The sequence below is a fragment of the Balaenoptera borealis genome (genome assembly GCF_965194805.1).
Source record: "Balaenoptera borealis genome assembly, chromosome: 6".
In the NCBI taxonomy this organism is placed as follows: Eukaryota; Metazoa; Chordata; class Mammalia; order Artiodactyla; family Balaenopteridae; genus Balaenoptera; species Balaenoptera borealis.
The window spans coordinates 11,730,572-11,755,201 of NC_138863.1; the positions used below are offsets into that span (position 1 = coordinate 11,730,572).

At 45.9% G+C, this 24,630-nt stretch overlaps 1 protein-coding gene across 4 annotated transcripts in view; it reads right to left on the reverse strand.

Annotated features, from left to right (window-relative positions):
* Window positions 1-24,630, reverse strand: part of RHBDD1 (rhomboid domain containing 1) — a 124,125-nt gene that overhangs the window by 6,981 nt on the left and 92,514 nt on the right. For 2 of the 4 annotated variants that reach the window (XM_082396284.1, XM_082396283.1), the window contains exon 7: window positions 960-2,378. The exons of 1 other annotated variant lie outside the window; for it this stretch is intronic. In XM_082396284.1, coding sequence (XP_082252410.1) covers window positions 2,266-2,378 — 113 coding nt within the window. In that variant the 3' untranslated portion in view covers window positions 960-2,265. Of the gene's footprint in view, window positions 1-959; window positions 2,452-24,630 lie in introns of those variants that run through there. One more of the 4 variants, XM_082396286.1, reaches the window with a different exon arrangement.

The window sequence follows — 24,630 nt, forward strand, 5'->3', positions numbered from 1 at the left end:
TTTCCCACATCTGTAAAGTTTAGTGATGTTCCACTCCATAAATAAAGAAGGCATGCATATTACAGTTACACATCTGAAATTCAGTTCTGGTATCTTTATATCTGACAAGTGAAACAGAGCAAGGAGCTACTATCATTGGACTCAACAGCAGTAAAAAAAAAAAAAAAAAAACTTCCATATATAGTGGTTGGACTTTTAATGCATTGAAAAAACACTCTGGGGAAGCTAACATTTAGTAAGCCCCTACTGGGAGCCAGGGGCCAGCCTCTGGGTGGCGGGGTTGAGGCGGAAGTGTAGCGTTAACAAGACACAGGCCTCATCCCAGAGCCGTTCATAATCCGTGCTCTCATGCAGAAGGCACGTCTTTCTACAGTTGTGCACAAAAAGTCATAGGGCAAGATGTAAGTGTTGTAACAGAATTACCTTTACAATGCGCTATGAGAAGATGGCACGTTAAGAATGAGCTTACTCCCGACAGAGGTCATGGGAAACAAATTCGAAGAGTTTGGGAGAAAAGAGGAATGACGTTTAGCTTGAACATTCAAATTTTAAAATGTTTGAAGCTACAAGACTCAGAGATACAATTCATACTATAAACATGCTGTGTGTAGCTTTCTATCAATCATAAATTAACCGAAGGAGCTCAGGTAACACCGTGCCAGCTGGCAGGTCAAAGTGCTCCCAGATCTCACGTGTTGATTTGCTTAGCTCATGTACATGCAGGTGGCAAAGCCTCTCCCGGGTCAATTCAGATTAGGAACCGGATACAAAACTGCATAGTGGGTATGCTCCAAATTTGTCAAATGTATACAAAGACTGAGAAAGCAATATCCCCAAAATGTTAACCCTCGGTACCTCTGAGTGGTGGGGATACAGGTGATTTTTTTAAATCGCACATGTATTTTTCTGTATTTCTGTTTATATTGTAAATTTTATCAACAGATACACAATACTTATAATTGAGTCCATTTTCCTGATTATATATTTCTTGATTTATTATTATCATATAAATCAGTTTTCCTACTGCAAAAGCAGTACACATAACACATGTATACACACATTTTTAAAAGACAGCAATACAAAATCGTAAAAAACAGAAAGCAAACTGCTATGCACTCCACCTTCCAAAATAACCTCTGTTAACATGTGGGTACATTTCCTGCCAGATGTTTGCTTTATGCATATACAAGGTATATATATTACTTTCAAAATCAGAAAACTATATAAGTGCTAGATAAAGCAAAATAGGAAGATCCTTTTCTGCTTCTAACTCCCTTTAAACATAAATATCTCAATGAAATAAGACATCAGTGATATTTGACTTTTTCCTTTTATTCATGAAAAACAAGCACCAGGAGAGACTTGCAGTCTGTGGGTTTGGGGAGTGTCTTGGACGGGTGAGTAGGACAAGCGGCTGTTACAGTGGTCAATTAAAAGGCACTTTTATGAGAAAAAAATACTTTGTCACGAGGGATTTCTCAGTGACCAACCCACTGGTCACTACTCTGCACGCAGCGCCTGCTGCTGCTTTGCTGGTTAGTTCAATACAAGTTGCATCTCCGGGATGGTACGTCGCCACCGGAGAGGCTGCTGGGAGCCCAACTGTGGATGCCGCCTGCTGTGTCATGGAGTGTGTAAGTGGTTTCCCATCTGAGGTCTTACTTAAGCTTTTCCAGTTACACATCCCGTGAAGGCAGAGTGATAGCACAGCAAAGCAGGTTCACCGCAACCACCATCCAGATATGGGGGCCCAAGGAGCCGAGGCGCTTGGGCACGGCAGACCGGGACGACAGCCTGCGATGGTAGCCACGTCCTGTTCCTGGAAAGTCACCATGGCAACACGCCAGGAGGATGAGGGATGGCTCCCTGCTTCCTGCCAAGTCGAGCACTGAGCAGAATGAGGGCCTGATCTTCTGGGCTGGTGAACACAAAACTCCTGGCGAAGGTCACGGTCTTCAAAGACAAAACAAGGCTGAGTCAGCAGTGAGAGAAATGAGTGTGGAAACTGGTCCCTATGTGGAGACGTTTACTTTCTGTCTGCAAGAAGACAAGGCCAGGAGGTGGGCCACTCCCAGAGAGCTGTGAGCTGCATCCAACAAGCCTGGTCTCAAGATGTCAATCTGCTTGCAAATTAGACTCACAGAGGCCATAGGACGAAGGGCCACGGCAGATGTGAGCAATTGGGACGGTCACAGTGCCCTCTGCTTTTGTCTAAAACTAAGTGGGGGCTTGGGGGCGATGATAACACAGCTGGATCACATTTGTTCACATGGCTGGGTCACCTCGCTGGCCGTCAAATCTGTGAAGCCGCTTTCTCCTCATTTCTTCTTCTGGTGTGAGATGGAACCCATAGGCCGCGGGGCTATTTCTACGATTTCCTGCAGAGCGAAAGCACAAGGGAGAATCAAGCGCTGTCCATCCATCGTTCTGACATTTACAGGGCACTGCATCCTAGGATTCCCAAGGGGGAAAAAAAAGATGGCTTGGGTGTCATCTTTATATTAGCATGAAACAGAAATGTAACAAACATATTTCAATTTCAGATGTCAATCCTACATTTCAACATAAAGTGAACATTTTTGTCGAGGTCCAATCCATGAAACTAATTTGACTCATTTTGAAACTTCTTGACAATCCTCCCATTTCTATGTTCTTTTCCATCATGTTCCACAATTTGCATCATTTAATTTCCAAAATGTCTCAAGGGCTTACTTTATTTTTTTTAATGCCCAGAAATAACTGTCACTGGCCGTAACATCCTCACCCAGTGTGCTCGCTTACTTTATTTTTTTTAATGCCCAGAAATAACCGTCACTGTCCGTAACATCCTCACCCAGTGTGCTCGTAGGTTTCTCCTGTTGGGCCCTTTTCCTCCCTCTAACCTGCTGCCTCCTGTTCTTCCCCAGCTGGTGGGAATCACGCCTGCCTGAAACTCACAAGCATCCACAGGGCATCATGGCCCATAAAGCAGGGGCTGTGTTACCATAATGACCAATATCTGGGCAGGCAGACAAAAATGCGGCATAATATTTGAAGATCATATGAAGGACCATGGAAATCATTACTGAAAAGGGTTTCTCGGGGCTACAAACAGAACATATAATTTGCAGTGATATAAGCATTTCAATCACTGCATAAAAAAAGCACTCTTCCAGGCACTGTAGGGGGATAATAAAGGAATAACAATAGACAGTCCTTGACCTCAAGGACCCAGAAACCGAAATCTAATGAAAGAGCTTCAATATCCTCCATGAGGCAGCCATGCAGGGCGTCACTGATGGATACACGCAAACAGTAGGTTCACGTCTAAGCATGCGGACCAGAAAGATTGCACCTTTCCCCTTCTGAGCCTCTGCTAACCTTGTAACTCACTCTGAAAGGCCCACTCCCATCACCTCCCTCCATCAAAAGTCCTACTCGTTTTCCAGTGCCCCATCCAAATCGCACTGCCCTCTGGCCACCCCCAATGGAAGAGCTCTCTCCCAATTCAAGTTCCTCAGCTTCCAGCACCTTCCTCTCAGTGGTCCTCATGCAACGGTCACTACATCCCACCACACAGGGCAGCCACTGTGCATAGCGCTGCTCTCTCCTACTGGAATCATAAGCTCTTAAATGGCAGGGAACATTTCTGATGCTTCTCTCTGCTCCCCAGTGCCTGGTACAGCCCCGCACACACAGAAGCTGTTCAAGAAACATATGGGCCTGACTCAGTGGCACATGCCTATGACGTCCAAAGGTATATGTTACGGCCAGACCACCACATTCAATGTTGCCCTCTGAGGTTCTGACACAACTGACTCTGGAAGCCCTGGCCTAGCTGGGAAGGGTGGATGGGCAAGAGGGTCGGAGCCAGGAGGGAAAACAAGTGAACGGTTGATCCCTCCCGCTCTCGCTCCAAGGGTGGTACCTTGTCGGAGACGTTGACGTAATATGTCGACATGGTGGTTGTTAAGACAACGATGAAAGGATGTTAGAGAAAGCAGTGTGAAACTAAGAGTCAGTTTGCTAAGCCACCACTAGAATTTCAGTTGTCAGACAATGAGAAATTTCTAAAAAGGCAGTCAAAAGGAACCCCTTTTTCTACATTTTTTTTCCCCACTGTGATAGAGACCCCAACACTTACGCATGTCTGATTCTCCTTTCCTTTTGAGACGTGAGGGAACTACCCCTGCTGGACCCCTTGTCACGCTTCCTGACCTGCCCACCCAAACGTGATCCAGGTGGGCCAGGCCCGCCACTCACTCCCGCTGGGTAAACTCCACTTCGAGGTTTTTTGATAAGTGAAGTATATGTCGTTTTACCAACTTTCACTAAAGATGCTGTTCAAAAGTGGAAGACTTTTACCATAAAGATTTTATGAATACTACAAGATTAAAAGTTTTACTGGATATGGTTTTCACCACATACATTGGTAAAGGAATTTCTCTCTGTTCAAAGTGGTAAACACTTTGAAATTACAGAGAAACTCATGATTCCAATTACCGTTAGTTTATTGCTTAAAAGTGCTTTATACAATGAGATCCAACTCCTGCTTTCCTTTTAACGGTTGTTTTTAACAAGTCCATTCTTAATTGCACTTATGAGCGCGGGCCAGTGTGTGACAGCCCATTCCAGCTGGGCAGGGAACCGGGAGGCCTGGCTGTGGGCAGAGTTAGAAGCAAGCTCAACGTGGCATCTTGACTCCAGGCCACAGGGCACGAGCCCACAGATGCTGAAAGATGTTCAGACTCCCAAAGGGAATCACAGTGTCCAAGAGGGAAAGCCTGTCCCATGAAGCGAAATGCAGGGAGGAATCAGAGGGGGCAGACTGTGAAGGTTCTGGGGGTTCAGCTCTCAAAATGGCCAGCCGGCACAAATGCTCTCTGGACCCGTGCTCGGGGCATTTAAGGAGAACCACGGCTGAGCCAACAGAAGAAATGCCACGGGCTGAAGTAGAAAACTCACAACAAGAGAGGAACAATAATCACTCTTTCACAAGAGCCTTTTAAGGTATCCAATTTGAATTAGCTTTTTTTTTAAAAATTAATTTATTATTTATTTTTGGCTGTGTTGGGTCTTCATTTCTGTGCAAGGGCTTTCTCTAGTTGCGGCAAGCGGGGGCCACTCTTCATCGCGATGCGCAGGCCTCTCACTATCACGGCCTCTCTTGTTGCAGAGCACAGGCTCCAGACACGCAGGCTCAGTAGCTGTGGCTCACGGGCCCAGTTGCTCCGCGGCATGTGGGATCTTCCCGGACCAGGGCTCGAACCCATGTCCCCTGCATTGGCAGGCAGATTCCCAACCACTGCGCCACCAGGGAAGCCCTGAATTAGCTTTTACTCCCAATTTCATGATGCCAATTTTACAGATGAAAAAAACTGAGGCTCGGGGAGTGTTAGGGACACACCTAAGGTCACAAAGCTAGCGTGAAGGGAAGCAAACACTTGAACCTCGGTCTTCTGACTGCAGTTCTAGTTCTCCTCCGCCTCTTCCACAGCCCCACGCTGCCGTTCCTACTAACATGCCAAGTGTGTCATCACATCCCTTCGCTATGCCTTATCCTCCTGCCAAACCCAGAGTCTCTTTCCTTCATGGATATGCAGGTAGCTCACTGTTACCTGAAAACAGAAAAAGAAAAAGATCCAGCCTAAGCTCTCATCTAAGCTCTCCAATCGATGGGGCTGTGCTGTCATCCCAGGTGTGACTACAAAGTCCCCGCACTGGGTCCCCTTAAATTCTACTGACTACTAGAGTGGTTTGGGTGTTCAGAACCCCTGGGAAGGCCTTGTGTATAGCAACAAAGCAACAATAATGACAATGCCTGATGTGGATGCTTTATGGGTATTTTAAATTCTTCAAACTCAGTGTTTCTGTTAACATCAAGCCACCCTGTCTGCAGAATGACTGAACTGCTTCATTTCAGGCTTTGAACTGCATTCTTCTTGCTGGTAGTTAGTCTCCTTGGAAAGTTTTCAAGACTAAATTAATCTGTGATATGTTGAAGGCAGTTATGTATTTGATGTCAGTCCGCCAACCCCCCAACCCCGTTTGTCACATCTGTGCTCTGTGGGTCAGTGCCACACTGGGGACCAGGCCTCCAGCTGCTCTACTCCGTCTCAGCTAAGCTCTGTCTTCCAATTCTCCACCTTGTCATTTATTTTTAAACCGTTTCTATATTTTCCGCTTGTGTCACATGACCTGTTATTTCTCTCCTTAGCCTCCAGGAGCCTCTGCAGGCATTTCTCAAAGGGTCTAAGAAATGCGCTTTCAATATCTACCTATATTAAGCACACAGAAAAGGATCTGGATGGGCCTCAGCTAGACGGTAAAAGGAGAAGAGGTCCCCTTCTTCTGGGTATATTGGAAAAAGTGTTGGTAGGAAAATGGGAGATGCTTCTGGCCCCGCCTGGAACTAGAGAGGACACCCCAGGCAAGTCTTCATTCCGGCAGGCTCTGGTTGGTTCACTTGTCAGGGGAGAGGGTGCGGAACAAGGTGGCTGCCAGGGTCCTTGCCGTGACTCTGGAGTCTGATGACTGGGACAAAATCCTGGCTCTTCCACTTACAGCTACATATCCTTGAGCAAGTAGGTTACCTTCACGCGGCCTTAGTTTCCTTATCTATAAAATGCAAAGAGTAACAGTAGCTCCTTTGCTGGACTGTTGAGAGAATAAGAGAGGATGCATACAAAATGCTTAGCTGAGTGCCAGGAGTGCAGTTACTTCCTGATGAGCATTGGATGTTAGGACTTCTAACCTCTAACATCGCTGAGAATCATGTGGGTTAAATGTCTACCTGTTAATATCACTGGCTAAGACAGATACCAAATAAAATGACCAAAGACTTCTTAAAAGATAGAGCCCAATTCTGTTTGAGGACCAATTGGCAGTGTTTTGTACAAAGTGTGGAGTCACTACTTACTAAATACTTGTCCTCTAAGAGACAGATATGAAAAAGGTAATTCACAACCTCCACGTGCCAGCACACTTTTGTGACTTTCGGGCACTGGGAAAACTGGAGAGCCCAACTGAGACCTCTTTTCTCCACTGAGTTAAATCATGCATTGAACATTTACAGGTCCGGGTGAAACAGTCTTGCTCTGATGAACTTGGTACAGAACATTAGTATTTATGAGCCTTGCTTCTATGGTCCTGTAAATGGAGGTCAGCCCTCAATTTTACTCAAAGAAACAGTAAGCATGCTTCAAAGAACCTCAGGAGCAGCGCCCAGTTTAAGAAGATTTAGCTCAATTATAGCACCAGTAGTGAGATCATAAGATTTATTGATTTGTGGTTCTTGATGGAAAAATTTTCAGTTCTCTACCCTTATGCATAATGCAGTAACCTCTGCATTTTACATCTAAGGGCGGAGAAGCAATTTCATCCACATAAGAATTGCTAAAAAGAATGCCATGAGTTGATGGCCATTTTCCCTACTGTTCGCCTTCCCTGTAAATAGAGATGTTTAATTTGCTGTATTCATAGATCCTGCCCATGATTTGACGAGCCCTCTATGCCACTCAGTGAAATTATACTAAAGTGAAGTCTCAAGATGGCTTATCTTTCCCTTAAATTAGGGACCTATGGAGGCAATCACTTAAAAAAAAATTTTTTTTAAACCAAGAAACCTCTAAATATTCCTGTATTCTCTGGGATTGCTTTTGTCAAATGAGGGCAACAGCATGGGACCCATATTCTCTCTTTCAAAAATGTTACTTTATTAGAATTCCATGAATTCTAAAGCTTCCAAAATGTCTTTTTTGACAGGACAGTTGCTAAGTCATTTACTATGACCAAAAAGGCCTGGAAGGAACCCCAAGTCCAACAATTAGCAAGATATTCTTTTAAAGTAGGAGGTACCCAAGGACAATAAGAGCACTTTCCTTTTTGAGTCACTAATTATAATGATCTATCTATCCATCCGTCCACCTCTTTAAAAAGAGTTTGAAATTCACCTAAAAATCTCATAACTTTCATACAGATGGAAGTTTCATTATGGTTTACAATAAAGGTAACATTTAGATGTGATTTGAGAGAGAAAAATTCACATTTCCACTCCTCAACCGATCAAGTCAACAGCAGTGGGATTTCTTAGTTCCGAAACAGTATCTGGAATCCCAAAATGAGAGGCTCTGAATGGAAATCAACTCAGTTGCTACTTTCCCTGTTGTACTTTTCTCTCTGTTCTAGTTGGTTAATTTGGGGGACCTTTAATGGACACAACTGACTTCAAATCAACAGGCTTCATAATCAAGTTAAGTTGATAATTATAATCAACTTAATAATCCAGTTAGCAATTCAAGTAACCTAAAATATTGGGTCCACTCTGTCAGATCTAGAGGTTTTTTTTGCAATATAGAGAACACATGGTGTGACCTCTAGAACAAAAAGAGAAAGTCCGGGGGAGATAATAAATGTTTGCTGGGCAATTGCTACATGCTCACCCTACTTTACTCTCCCTTCCTTTTAAAAAGGGTACAACTTCATTAATTTCCATGTACTGAACATATGGGACCAACATCCAGACCAAAATACAGTATTTCCAGCACTCACAAGCCTCCGTGGGCTCCCTTCCAGAAGTGGTCCACTGACTTCTTACAGCAGAGATTCATTTTGTCTATTTTTGTCCATAAATGGATTCATATAATATGTACCTTTTGTGAGTTGCTTCATTTTACATTATGTTTGTGAGACTCACCATATTGCTGTATGTGGTTTCTATTCTACTTATCCTTCTGAGTAGAATTACCTCGTCTGTTTTCTAGAAAGAAGAATTGAGGCTTAAAGATTTCAAGGAACTTGCCAAGGCCACACAGCTGGTCAGGGACCGAGGCAAGAGTCACACCTAGATCCCTTTCTACTCTGCTCCACACATGCGGTGTGTTAGTTGTCTTCCTTAACCCGGAAACCAGAATCTGTAAACCTGAACAATACTATTCCTTTAAACTTGATTTGGAAGCAGGATCTGTTTAAAAAGCAGCAGGAAATTTTACCTTCTGCTTTAGATAAGGTTCACTGCAAACAGTAAGATTTTCTGGATAACAAAGTATCTAGAATTAGGATCTCCCTCGACAAGGTTTTAGCAAGAGGCCCAGTTGCAAAAGTCAGCCTTGGTAATTAACTATATCATGTATTTTCTAAACAGAGAACAGCTTATAAATTCTTACAGAAATAACTCTCAATGGGCTGGAGAAGCAGCAAAAAGAGAGGCTGAGGAGTAGAGGGTCTCCCATTAGGAACCACTGTAACATGAAGCACATGTTTCTTTAAACAAATGGATGCAGATTTTATCTATCTATCTATCTATGGCTGTGTTGGGTCTTTGTTGCTGCGTGTGGGATTCTCTTTGCGGTGGCTTCTCTTGTTGCAGACCATGGGCACTAGGCGCACAGGCTTCAGTAGTTGCAGCACGTGGGCTCAGTAGTTGTGGTGCACGGGCTTAGTTGCTCCACGGCATGTGGGATCTTCCCGGAGCAGGGATCGAACCCGTGTCCCCTGCATTGGTAGGCGGATTCTTAACCACTGCACCATCAGGGAAGTGCGGATGCAAATTTTAATACTAAAGGGATTTTCCATTTTTTAAAAAAATTATTTATTTTATTTTTGGCTGTGTTGGGTCTTTGTTTCTGTGCGAGGGCTTTCTCTAGTTGCGGCAAGCGGGGGCCACTCTTCATCGTGGTGCGCGGTCTTCTCACTATCGCGGCCTCTCTTGTTGCGGAGCACAGGTTCCAGACGCGCAGGCTCAGTAGTTGTGGCTCACGGGCCCAGTTGCTCCGCGGCATGTGAGATCTTCCCAGACCAGGGCTCGAACCCGTGTCCCCTGCATTGGCAGGCAGACTCTCAACCACTGCGCCACTAGGGAAGCCTGGGATTTTCCATTTTTAAAAATCAATCTGTCTTAAATCCTTTCACAATTCTGTCAGCACCTTAACACTTTAACAAGAGGGATTTAAATGAGATTAGGAATGATTTTCAAGCACCTTTTATATATATTTAATGGCTTTAGGATGTTTCAAATTTTCTTTGATCTAAAACAGCATGCCTTTTGGCCAGCAATCTGAAGGTGCCTCAGATGGAGTTTACCCAATCACATCAGCTGATTCTGGAAACTGAGAAGAGGCTGACGATCTCCTCTGGAGGAACAGCCTTCCCAGTTCCATATAATTTGGGACTGTATCTTTTTTTTTTTTTTTTTTTTTAAATTCAAAATCACCTACGGATATCCACTGGACAGATATAAGAAAATTCTTGGAAAACTAGATGCGGGGCTCCCTTTGCTTCCATATTCTCATTGCCTAGTACCCATGAGGGCCTACGTGCCTGGCCCGGACAGCAGAGAGAAACCAGACAAGGCCCTGTCTGGAGGGAGAGATTTGAGAACATATTTTACAACAGAAAAAAGAAAACTGAAAGTAGAATGAGGAAGTCTTTTGTGGGCAGGGAGTTCTGATGGAAAAAAATATATATACACACACACACACACACACACACACACATACACACACACGAGTACGGACAATGCTAGAAAAAAGATGAAGACCCTTTGGACCATTCAAATCCCACACTCCTCTCTGAAGCTCCAGGGCCAATGTGCCTGACTTGCCCAGGATGGGCAGCTGCGGCCTGGGGCCTCTCCTGATGTTTCTGATAGAGATCTCATATCTGCCCGCAAACAGGGCCCTAGCAGGACGCCCCCCCAGAGAGGGCCGCTGCCCTGTACCTCCCGCCTGGCCTGCATCTTTGTTGGACTTGGACCCTCCAACCTTAAAGGATTCCCGAGGTCCAAATGGCTACCTGCTCAAATCTCTGACCCCTCCGGCTCCTGGCCCTCTATCAGCTCTGACCCTCTGATCGTCATCTCTTAGACAGAGGAGGCCTTCCACTGCCTTTTTATGGCCGGACTTCCTGATGATGTTAAGATGGGGCCATGGTGGCGGGGGCAGGGGAAGGACAAGCAGGATGGAACTTCTAGTGGTCTCCTCAGAGCCTGGATACCACTCCTCCTCTTGCTTCTTGATCATGGGGTCATCTTTGAGTAAATTTTAATTTAAGTATTTTTAAAATTTAATTATCTTTGAGTAAGTTTTAATTTAATTTTTTTTTTTTTTAGGAGAGGGAAGTGGGTAAGAGATTATTTAAACTATAATAAATTGAGCTCAAAGAGATGTAAAATTGCCTCTTCCCAAGACCCACTGGGTTCCAGCCCTTGCTGCTTGCCACTTGCTACGGCATCATCGTAAAAGAGTGGCTGCGGCTGAATTCTCCCCTTGCTGGCCTTTAGCAGCCCTGTCCCATGAGCATAGTTTCCACAGAACAGTAACCAACTGGCCGGTGAAGGCAGGAGTCAGAGCTAGGCTCCCAGCTTTCAGTAGCTCAAATGCAAGAGGTGTGGGCAAAGCCAGGCAGCCTTGGAGACTCTATGAACGGGACAGCTGTCTGGTTTGCTGCAGTGATTCCTAAACTTTCATGTGCACAATAATGGAGAACTTGTTAAAAACGCAGATTTACTAGATCCTACAGCCAGAGACTCTTATGCATCAACTGGTTGGAGAGCAGGAAGCTGCATTTTTTTTTTTTTAAAGGTAATTTTAAATTTATTTATTTATTTATTTATTTATTTATTTATTTATTTATTTATTTATTTATTTATTTATTTATTTATTTATTTATTTATTTATTTATTTATTTATTTATAGCTGTGTTGGGTCTTCGTTTCTGTGCGAGGGCTTTCTCTAGCTGCGGCAAGCAGGGGCCACTCCTCATCGCGGTGCGTGGGCCTCTATCGCGGCCTCTCTTGCTGCGGAGCACAGGCTCCAGACGCGCAGGCTCAGTAGTTGTGGCTCACGGGCCCAGTCTGTCCCCCGCATTGGCAGGCGGACCCTCAACCACTGCGCCACCAGGGAAGCCCAGGAAGCTGCATTTTAATGAAAACCCACCTGGCGGCATTTCTGCTGCAGACAATGTATCAGATCACTGAGAATCACTGGGGAAAAAGAACGCACTTCGCTGGATGTGGGTTTGCATCTGGCTCCACGAGGACCTTGGACAAGGCACTTCTCCCTGGGCCTCGGGCTCCTCATCTGTGCAATGAGGGGGGCTGGACTAGACATTTTTGACCTCCGCACAGAGGTGCAAGATCCCACGGCTGTTTGGTTGTCAGTGAGCCATCAGGGTTGGCTGGCCTAAGAAGGCAGGGTGCAGATGGGCCACACCAGCAACCTGCGTCCTCCACCGCCTGCAGTCTGGGCTGCTACTCTGCCTGCCCTGTCAGTCAGACTGGCCGTGACTTCTGACAGCTGGGCCGAGAACTGGCCATGCTGTGCTCCTTGGCAACTTCCTCCAACTAATCTGGTCTAATTCAGTGTCCCTCCCCACGCCCCAACGTTTTCATTTTTAATAACCTTTTTAGTTTGGAATAATTTCAGATTTAAAGAAAGTTACAAAGGTAATACAGGCAGACATCTTACATTATCATGGTCTAGTTGTCAAAATCAACCACTTACAGGGATGGGTACATTACTATTAATGAAATTCCAGACTCCACTTGGATTTCACCAGTTTTTCCACTGATTTCCCTTCTCTGTTCCCTTCTCTGTTTCACCAGTTTTTCCACTAATTTCCCAACTAAAGCCAACAGTCCATTTAGTGGTCAGGTCTCCTTAGTTTCTTCAGGTCTGTGGTACTCTCTCAGTCTTTTCTTATTTCCTGTGACCTTGACAATCTTGAGGAGCACCAGCCTGTAGAATGTCCCTCAGTTTGGTTTGTCTGATGCTGCTCGTCATCATTATTCTGGGGTTAAGGTTTTGGGAAGAAGACCACAGAGGAGAAGTGCCCTTCCCATCCGATCATATGATTTATCCCTGGTGATGTAACCTTGAGCGCTGGGTTAAGGAGTGTTTGCCAGGTTCTTCCACTTTTAAATTTTTTTGATGAGCTCCAAGGGAATAAAGCTTTAACTCTCATCACCAAGAGTTACCAGGATAAACTGGAATAGGTAGAGGTGGGTACCTCAAGCAGCCTTTGTCACTTTCCCCGCTTGAGGATGAGCAGGGTACCGTGGGGTCATCCCTGACCTTCACTGAATTCGGGTTCTCTAACACAGATGTGAGCGTATGAATCACCAGGAGAGCTCTTTGAGAGTTTCCGACTTGGCAGGCTTGGCATGGAGCCCAGGCTACCGTATTTTAATGAGTTCCCAGGTGATTCGGAGCTACTACACTAGCATTTTAGAATCAGCTCAGATTTTTTTTTTCCAACTGAAAATATCCACCCTGGGTTTCACGCCAGTATTTACACTTGCCGGCAGGTGGAGCCAGAGGCTCACGACTCAATCTGCTGAAGAAAACTAGGACAAATTCCAGTCAACAAAGCATTCCGCACCGTAAGCAGAATTAGGGTTACTTTGAAACAGATGCTCTACAGAAGCCGCTGCACTGAATACTGTGGAGTTGTTTATTGTCTAGATGGTCTGAAACCCGGGGATTATTTGCCAGCATCTAGCAGTTTCTGTGTCATATCAGGTTTCTTCCAGAGCAGAGGAGACTGACAAGACCCTGGGAGACCGATGTGGTTATGGATATGGATGTGGATACAGATATTTTAACCAGCTCTGAACTCAGAATTTACTCCTGCTACGGTGCCTTCTGCCTTGCAGAGCTGAGTGCCTCTTCCTGGAACCATCAGGATCGCTCTAAGTCCAAATCAGAAGAGTAGATACAACAGATACATTTGGATACATACATATCCAAATAGATACAATCTGTGATGATAAGACAAGCAATCCCGGATGCAATAATTCTAAAACTGCTTTACTTTAACCCTAATCAAAGTGGTTCTGTTTCCTGGTTTACATTTTTACCCACACGCCCACTTACACTTGCCCCAATCCTCTTTCCTTCTGCCCCTCTCCTCGTGCTACCCCAGCTGACGTTAGCAGGGAGGAAGCAAGGGCAAGGAAGGCCATCTAGCACTCATCTTGACTGTGCCTGATGCACTGGTTCACAGTGTGCAGGACCAGGACTTACAAATGGAGTATTCTATGAGTCCTGGAAATCTGCAGAGGCCTCCAAGCACCAACGGTTCCTCCGTAGAGAATGTTTTCAATTCCTTAGCCTGTGATCCCAGGCACTCAGCTGCTGCTGTGCTGGTCGGCCCAGGATCAGAGAGGCTGTGAAGGCGTCTTTGAGGTTGGCAGCTTGGTAACCGGTGGTCCCGCAGGTTCTGGCTGTCTCCGTGCTGGACAGACCCTCAGTCACCTGAGGGGCGCACAGACGTGCTTCCTGGTGGATGAGGCCCTGCTGTAAGCAGTGGGTTCGTAACTGCCTGGGACAGCGGCTCCCTCCCTCCAAGGGATAAAACGCCAGTTGACGGTGCCCCCTCTTTCACCAACAGGGGCAGGTCCCCCGCTCAGAAACAACAAAATCCCCAAAATGCTTGCTCTTTGCCCAGATTCTCAGACCGAGGCAGAGAGAAGCATTGTTGATGACATTTAGAGCTGTCTCATTTTTTTCTCACTCCCTTCAACTTGAGTTTCAAATCAGAGACAGCCCAATGGCCAGCTTTTTAAGCAACAGCCCAAGGTTATGTTTTCATTGGCTTTTAAAATCATAGCCCATTTGGAATTAGCCCCTATTTCCCACGGAAACCTCAATCTTCTGAAAATACCTTTTAACCTTTGGGCATAGAAAAATATAAGTAAATATCATCCCAAGAAATCAAAGAATAAGAAAGAAAAAAGATGGAGAGTCAGGAGGAGAACTCTGGAAAGGGACAAAGAAACTTAGATCAGGAACTTCTGCTGAGACCCACCCCTGAGGGGTCACGTCCAGGTCACACTGGACAACTGTTGCCAGTGACTGTTCATCAGGAGAAACAAGGATGTGGAGCCTGGGAGGGAAGGGGTTTGGGACAGCCGACCCTAGGCTTGGTGGCCAGACTGACTGGCGGCAAATAAAATGAGCCACGTGACAGGCCCTACACCTAGCCACTGCTTGCATGTCACAGCGCTGCAAAATACGCAGCACGTCAAAGCTCTAGAGACTAGATACTGGATCTGGAAGAGAAATTTCCAAACTTCCATGTGGGTGAGCACGGTAAGAGGCAGATTCTACGTTCTAACTTGGGAGATCCCAGATCAACGGCTGCGGTGAGACCCAGGAATCTGCATTTTTCAGAAGCACCTCGAGTGAGTCTGATGCTACCAGCCCCACCTTGAGAAACTCGGATCCGAGGGATGCCGTACTACATTCTGGGGTTTTGTTTGGTTGTAACGATCAGCACCAGCACGGCATTTGGTTTTGTACACACGAGCCAGAAGCTCTGGTGGTTTCCCAGGTTGTGCTGTGCTCGATCCTGGACGATGTGAATTTTAAAAGTAAGACACCAACGCAACCCAGCTCTCCTGAAGATTCTATTAGTTATAACATGAGAGTGGACGAAACTGGCCACTCACCCAGTCCTAGGAGCAAAGCCACTCACCTCTGGATCTCAGGTGCCCAGGACCTGGTGGGCACGTCACAAATGTTTGGTGAATGAACAAAAAGCCAACTAATATGCTATCAGGGCTGAGCAGAGAGGGGGCCAGGAACCAGGGGCCCAGGCCAGGCCAACGGGGCTAGAGCACCGTGAAAGAGATGTGGGTAAATGGTGGCAGGTAGGGAATTTCAAGGCCCAACAGTCTTGGTTTCTGGCCTCAGCCAACAACCAGCTTTCAAACCCTGAGACATAAGTGGGTGAGAACAGGTGACAGGAGGCTTCAGAGTACAATTCAGTCTATTTGTTTCCTCTAACAAATGCATGAAGTTGATCTGGGCTCTGGGGTTCCGTTACATTAGAGAACTTCAGTATCCAGAAACAGGCCAAGATATGAGATGTACTATGTACATCTATGTTGAATGCTGTAAAAATTCAAATTATTTCTATTTTTCAGATATCATAAGCCTGACTGGTGCATAAGTACACACCAAGAGATACCGATATCAACGCATAATTATGAAAACAATCCCTGACCTAGGACACTGTCCCTGAGATGTTGAGAAGCCAAGGAGAACATCATGGTTCGAAGCTCTCACAAAAGCTGGGAGCTGCCGGCATGCTCCTCTCGCAGGTGGAAACAGAGGAAGACAAACTATTCTGGGAAAAGCCTGCAATGAGAGTGCGCCACAGCTGGTCTCAAAGGTGCATGAATGTCAGGGTGAAGGTGGGGCGGGCACCCCGAGAACCACCAGCCCAACCCCACGAGGAGACAGCAACGCACGGGCCTCGGCAGATGCACTTGCTGGGTTAAAGAAAAAAACAGGCAGGAGAGGGAGGGGGCGGGAGAGCCAAGAGGGCAAGTAACGGGGAGAAGAATGACATCCTTGCCAGCGGTCCGAGCCCCACGAGTTTTGAATGGTTGGTGGTTTAGAAAACCAGGGTGGGCTCCTCGGCAAAGGCCTAGATAAGCTGGGAGGGAAGGACGACACAAGTGTATCCCTTCAGAGCGGAGCAGCTCTGAATGAGATAAGTGGCAGGGTGAGGGCATCTGCAGAAACGCCAACAGGCAGGAGCCTTGCTCTCTGCACCAGAAGCTGAGAAATGCTTCCTGTGGGTCAGAGTTGGCCTAGAAGTGGGATGGCTGTGAAGTTCTGGGATGCGATAAACTATCCCGGAAGTAGGACGGTCATCTTAAAAACACGCTTGTTTTTGTATTTGGTGGTATTTAACCAGTTCCCTGGCGGTTCAGCGGTTAGGACTCCACGCTTTCACTGCCAAGGGCCTGAGTTCGATCCCTGGTCAGGGAACTAAGATCCCACAAGCCCTGTGGAGCGGCCGAGAAAACAAAACTAAACTAAACCAAAAAAAAAAAAAAAAAAACGCAAAAAAATATTGCTCTGATGGTATGTAACCTAACCCTGAGCTGAACTGCGACTTTTTGTTCTTTTAGGTCTGATTAACCCACTCCCACCCACGCCAAGTTCTGACCCACTAGTGAGAGACAGTATGTGCGTTTGTGTGTGTACATGCATCCTTGTGTGTGGGCTCGAGTATGTGTGTTACGGACACGCCTTGTGACTGAAACTTCTCCCATAAACAAGCCCTCCCAGCCTCAGGAAGAGCCGGGGGCTTTCTCAGACTGCTGGCACACTGTCTTGAAACAGCCTGCCTCTAACTAACCTAGAACGGCTCAGAAATGATTCTCAAGTGGGCTGTGCTAGGGAGAGAGAGACTCAGTTAACAAAAATGGCTTATTCTCACATGTCTGTTAAATAATTTCTAGTAAAACAAAACTTATTTTATGAACAGAAGGGGAGACCACAGAATGAAATTTTTTGAACTTTAAATTCCAAGTTGGGAATCTAGAGCGAGGCTTACCTTGGATAACTGATGATTTAGATAAGTGGGGAGGGATATGTTGTTCTCTGAGCATCTTTGGAAACAGATGTTGCATCTAAGTGTTTGCTGTGGCCAGAGAAAAAGCGAGTCCTACAAGGCCTACCTACAGTTTTTTTTTTTTTTGGAGTATAATTGCTTTACAATGTTGTGTTAGTTTCTGCCGTACAATGAAGCGAATCAGCTATACGTATACCTATACGCCCTCCCTCTCGGACCTCCCTCACAACCCCCCATCCCACCCATCTAGGCCGTCACAGAGCACTGAGCTGAGCTTCCTGTGCTTTATATAGCATGTTCCCACTAGCTGTCTATTTGATGCGTGGTGGTGCATATATGTCCATCCTAGGCCCACCTATAGTTTTAAGAAAGACGCTCTAAAGACTGCATCAAGCATGGAAAGGAGATCCTGTGTCAGATGCATCCAGCGCACCTTGAAATCACGGATTTTCAGGACTTCCCTGGCGCTCCAGTGGTTAAGAAGCTGCGCTTCCACTGCAGGGGGCGCGGGTTCGATCCCTGATCAGGGAAGTTCCACATGCCTCACGGTGCAGCCAAAAAAAAAAATCATGGATTTTCAGAGCAGGGTGGGGGAGGACTTGGGATGATGGAATCCAATCTGCTCATTTCAGAGCTCAGAAACGGAAGCCCAGAGAGGGTAAACGGGTCTCCCGTTTTGCACAGCTAATGGGGGCAGAATCAGAACCCAGGTCTCTCAGTGCTCTGGTCATGTCACCAGACTTCATTGTTTTCCCTTTTAGCCATTTCATCCTGAAGAATCCAAACCTCCCTTTCAAGTCCGGAGTGGACATCGGTGTTTTATAAAAGTGCCTTCTGCAACCTGGCTCTGTGGGCAGCACGGGAAGGGAACGGGCTCTGGTGCCAGACAGAGCTGCGCTTGAATATGGGCTCTGCCCCTTCCTCTGTGCTCCTGGACAAGTCACTTTCCTCACCGCCCCTCACTTTTCTTATCTGTGTGATGCAGGAACCTACCTCTGGATTGCTCTGAATGGAAGGAACTAAAGGATGCCAGCACCTGGCTCAAAGCAATCGAGGGCCAGTGGTTCCTGCTATTATGCTAATAACCCCTTCCAGGCTGCCCCACCCCGGGAATGTCCCCACCATCCATCCAGTTAGTCACACACACCCAGACCCCAGCCATCCTAGACAGCTTCCCCTTCCTCATGTGCCCCCTTCAACCCATCACCAAATCCTGTCACTGTAACCTGAACCTTCCCCTAACTCGTCCCCCCTTCCCTGCACCTGCCACGTCACCAGCCCTGCCTGAGCCACCTGCTTCGTGAGCCTACACTGGTGCCTGAGCCCCTAGATGATGTCCTGCCCTTGCTCTGGTCTTCCAGCCAGCCATCCTCCACAGGGGAGCTGGAGAGCTTTGCCAGAATGCGCATCTCGTCCACTTTATCCTCTGCCTAAAGCCCTCCAGGAGTTTCCTTTCATTCAAGAACAAATATCAAACTTCCTAAGCAGCCCAGTAAGCCTGCCCTCCCTCAGCTCCAACCCCCAGGGATCCCTCCCTGCCTCCCCAAGCTCTCAGGAAAGTGGCCGCGTCCCCCTTTGCCCTAAGTTCTCCCAGGATCATGTCCCCTTTCTCCAAAGCACATGACGCCACAGTTAGTAGTTCGTGGGACCCTGATGAGCCCAGTCAAGTGCACCCTCGTTAGGTGGCGAGCTCTGTGGGGTGAGAACACAGAGGGTTTGTGTTCATCGTCTCCCCAGGGACGAATAAATAAACAAACCAGCAGGAATGGGAGGGAGGGGCACGTGGAGGAGTAACTACTGCCCTCATTTTACAGATGGCCAGACTGAGGCTCGAGGAAGGCGTGTGGCTTCCCGAGGTCGGGACCCCCAGGAACTGGATGGAAGCGTAGTGGTCCGCACACACCACCCACCACGCTGCTTCAGAAACCAGCTCTCACGTTTCTCCTTTACCATCCAACCTTTCTTCACATTAGCCAGGGGCTCAGCAAAAAATCAGTGGGTTCTTTAAAAAAAAAAAAAAAAAAATAGGAGGCTCTGAGGGCATGGGGGGCGGGGACTATAATTGTCACATGGGAAAAAGAAGAAATTGCAAGTTAATAACGGGGAGATTTTGAGTTTAAAAAAAAAAAAAAAGACCATCCAAAGCTACAAGATTTGTTGCTATTTAGACCAAATGGAACAACATTTCCAGAACTGTCTCTATGGATCTGAAGATTCTAGATTAAGGGCAAGTGACTTGGACAAAGGCTTAGACCTGTTTTCCGACACAGGTACTCTTAGGGAAGGAAAAACAAGGGCGGTAAAAGCCCCAGCGAGGTTGCTACACCAGTATGACTGATCTAAATGGAACACACTTCCATGAGTCATTTGTAGCTTTAAATACTATAGAAAAAAGAATTTATGAAACATGCCCAAACAGTCTCCCTTTGATGTGGCGAGCTCTTGTCAAACCACATTGTTCAAATTTATGTTAAAATGCAAACCCTGCATGTTTACAATGGTACTCTTGGAGGAATAATATAAAAGTATAACTGCTAAATTTCAAAGACAAGACTTATAACCTCAGAACAGTGGGGCATTCCCAGCGCAAATTTATGAGCTGTTAAACCTCCAAAGGTTTCCTCAATTAGCAATGAAGGTTCTGACATATTTGCAGCCTGGTATAGGGGCTGCTTTTTATACAATTTGGGGTGTACCGCTTTTATCGGACCTTTTCCTTACTTTTATTGACCTCGGATGACAACTATTGTGCTCCTCTCTGGGCAGCGTTTGATCCTGCTAATTGTGCCGTGGAGCTGGGACGGCATTGCACGGTTTACCATTGCTCCTGGGGCGCACGACAAATTATACATAATGCATTGCGTTGTAATTGCTGCATTGTGAGCTTGGCTCGCTTTCCCAACATAAAATACCGACATCCAAGTAGTTTTATTATAAAAAACCGTAAGGGATTCTTTTGGATTATAAACATCTGAAGACATAACGTTCTCATGAATTCCGGTGGCTATTTTGGACACACACGGGGCGGGCAAGGCTGAAAAGCAAATCAAATATACTTCACATGAATGTTTACAGAGAAAAAGAGGAGGCAGTCACGAAGGCAAGGCCATAGGGAATGCAAAACAAAACGGAGTAGGAGCTGAAGGGCAGACAAAAGTCCAAACTGGGAAATCAAAGAGGCGAGGTCTAGTGATGGCCCTTCGTCTCCCTGGGCCTCAAGTTCCTCGTTTTGAAAACAAAGGCACAGAACAAAATGACCACAAAGGTCCCTTTTCCATGAAGATAGGAGCCTCAGGGGGGCAGTGACTTGTTTTCCAAGTCTGATTTGTCAGCACTAGAAACCTGTGTCTTGTACCAAACACACAGCTTCTTACCACTGCCCTGTTGGTTTGGGGCCTCTTAGAAAAAGACGACGCCTCTTTAAAGGGCAAGGGGCAGAATAAATAAAGCACAAGCTTTGTATATGCAATACCATCAAGTGCAAAAAAAAAAATCACAAGAACAGTACAGTGATCCCTCTAGATGCCCACAGCAGGCTGGTCACAGGACTTGCTGCAAATTTGGAAGCAACACCAAGGCACCAGGGGGTGCCCTCTTAACCCTCCCTTCTCCTCGCTCCCTGCCCCGGGACAGCAACCTGATATATGAATTCAGGCTGGTTTCTTTCCACTTCCTCTCAGGGAAATGAATGTCCTAGAGGAGCCAGAGGTGCTCCAGCAAGATTTCAAGCACAAGGGGTCACCTGGCAGCTCAGCCGGCCACCCAGGTAACACATAACTGGACTGTGTTAGAACCGTGGCTTCTCTTTGAAGTCAGGCCACAAACAATCCAACGTGCAGTTGGTAGGCTGTTAACCTCCTGCCAAAGAATTCTGTGTCCCTCGACTGACTTCTCCTCCCACCTGGTTCAACAGCAAGCAAAAGGCCCAGTTAATTGCAAACCGAATTTAAGACTTAAATTTGACAACAAAGTATGCTTAGAACTTTGTTTGGCATAGGAGGGTCAGAATTCTAACTATTTACTTAAATTATGACACCCAGGGCTGCATAAAAGGCATCCTGGATGAGAAACACACCGGCCGTCCATCTGTCAAGATTGTGGAAAGCCTGTGAGGCAGTGAGGGCCTCCTCCCGCAAACTCTCACGTCTACTGTGGGCGAGGTAGCCATTCTGCTACCAGCTAGTTCACGCGAACAAAAGGGGACGCTCAGGAGTGGGCAGCTAGGAGGGCAACAGTCAGGACTACAGTTTTAGGACAGAACACTCTTACTTATTGGCCCTAGAGTTGTGCTAGGGCTCACAGACATGTTACCAGGGAGATATGATCAGCTGTGATTTTGTCAGTGAATGAAGCACATCAAGGTTCTTCTCTGGTTATCACTCCTTAAGAGACAGTAATAGGGAATTCCCTGGCGGTCCAGTGGTTAGGATTCTGCACTCTCACTGCTGAGGGCCTGGGTTCGATCCCTGGTCGAGGAACTAAGATCCCACAAGCCACGCGGTGCGGTCGAAAAAAAAAAAAGGGGGGGACTGGGCAGGGGAAGTGAGAGACCATATCTAGGAATTGTTTTTGGAAACACTCCCAAGGCAATGGACTTTGCTCTAAATAAAGAAATACCAATCTTCAAAGGGGGTTAGTTTTGGGTAAATGGCAAAGCATGAGGAAGCTGAGTGGCAAAGGGAATATGAAAATACTACCTTCCCAACAAATACCATATGATATCACTTATACGTGGCATCTAAAATATGACACAAATGAACCTATCTTTGAAACAGAATCACGGACACAGAGAACAGACTGGTGGTTGCCAAGGGGGAGGGGGTCGGGGGAGGGATGGAGTGGGAGGCTGGGGTCAGCAGATGTAAGCTATTATATATAGGATGGGTAAACAACAAGGTCCTACTGTATAGCACAGAGAACTATATTCAATACCCTATGATAAACCACAATGGGAAAGAATATTAAAAATGTATATATATATATATATATATAACTGAATCACTTTGCTGTACAGCAGTAATTAACACAACATCGTAAATCAACTATACTTCAATTTTAAAAAAAAGAAAACACCACTTTCCCAACTTCTTTAGACAAATCTAGGCCTGAGGTCCCCCCCGTCAGGCAACCACTTCATAGTCACGAGCGTCTCCAGTGCAAGAAAACATCTCACACAATTTTCTTGAGTAATTATTTCCCTAAGCTGATGCCAGGAAAATCTTGTTCCTTCTCTGGGGAGAATATACTTCGGGATTCCTGCCACAAATTAAATGGTCTAGATGAGTTTAGAGAAAGATCATTTAAGGACAATCAAAAAAATTATACATACACACACACACACACACACACACATATACACACACACGTACACACACACTGGAAAAAGAAAATACCAAACGTGAACGAGAGTGCCTAGGCTGGAAGTCCAGGTAGGAACATGAGGAAGGATAGTGTCAGGGAGACAACACAAACTCAAGAAGGGTTCTGCATCCCTCTGTTTTGAAGTCCAGGTCCATCAAGAGATCTTAAATGAAATACATAAAAAGAATATAGCAGTGGAGGAACTGAAGTTTTACATCTCCAATTTTTATGTTATAGGCTTCCTTCCCCGCCTCTAACTTCAGTTTATAAACTGAAGGCTTCAGTCTTTTGAATACACAAGGACACTTGTGCACACACAACCAAATCCAACCAAAAAATGAGAAATAAAAAACAAAGCCATGGGGCTTCCCTGGTGGCGCAGTGGTTGAGAATCTGCCTGCCAATGCAGGGGACACGGGTTCGAGCCCTGGTCTGGGAAGATCCCACATGCCACGGAGCAACTGGGCCCGTGAGCCACAACTGCTGAGCCTGCGCGTCTGGAGCCTGTGCTCTGCAACGGGAGAGGCCGCGACAGTGAGAGGCCCGCGCACCGCGATGAAGAGTGGCCCCCGCTCTCCACAACTAGAGAGGGCCCTTGCACAGAGGTGAAGACCCAACCCAGCCATAAATAAATAAATAAATAAATAAATAAATAAATAAATAAATAAATAAATAAATAAATAAATAAACAAACCAAAGCCATTTCAAATATACCTCAAGCGAGAGCTTGATCCAGTGTCTGGACTCCAGAGACAAGTCTGCCTGGTCATGGTGGTGTTCCCAAGGCAGGTGGCCAATCAGAATTTGTTGAATGACTGAATCCCAAAGAATTTTCATGGATGGAGGGTTAAGTTCCACCATTTCCAGCTCCTGCCTTGACCCACACACTCAGCCATCCAGGGGCGCTGCAGGTTTTTGCTTTAGCCCTAGTCTGCCCTGGAACCATCCAGTGAGATCCATCTAGAGACCCTGGGGATCCACATGAGCTGACAGGAGAAATTGCTCCTGGTGCCCATTTACATCAGAAAAAGGAGGATCCACTTTTCTAGGGGTGAAATCAGGGCTGAGGAAGAAAAGGATGGCTCTTACACAATCTTCATCTCTCTCTCCCCTCTCATGCAGTCCCTTTGTATTTCTTTCTTTCTTAAGAAGGGGGGCTCTCTAGCTTTCCAACATGTTCAATAGCTACCAAATCCGAGAACTCTGAAGACAGACCATGAAGATTCACCCTTGGATTAAAAAAAGGTCACGTCTCGTGAAAACACAGATATCACAATGAGAAATACCTGAGAGAAAACACTTAGAATTCGAAACAAAACAAAACAAGAAAGACAGGCAAAAAACACTTCTTTGGTTTTGTCAAGAAACTTATTTGAGTATTTGAATATTAATAATATCCACATTTATCCCACACTTGTAAGGCAAAGCAAATAAACTATAGCAATTAAACAGAGAAAAGAATTATCACCCTAAAGTGGCTACTCCTTCATAAGAGCTACCAAAATGCAAATAACCTGTAGCCTGTTCCTTCTTGTGCCTTAGCTGTAATAGAGGAGAAAAATGGCTTGGAAAAGAACAACGAGAGAAAGACAAGGACTATGTTTTGAATGCACAGTTTGGGGGACGTCCACCATGACGGCCGTGTAAAAGAAATAAGCTATCCAGGGCTGACGTGGGCTTTAACATAATACCAGACTTTACCACTTTCTATTCATTCGTTTGTTCATTCTTTCACTCTTTCTCTTACTAGGTGATCATTCATCCAACAAACATTTATTAAGCACTTTCCCGGAGTGGGGGGTCTGTGATAGGTGTGGGGTGCACAGGAGTGAATAAGAGCAGGGGGATGGCTTTATCCACTGGAGAAACAGTGCTCAGGGACTAAGCCTGTGAAAATGTCTGAGATCTCAAAGTAATTAACTG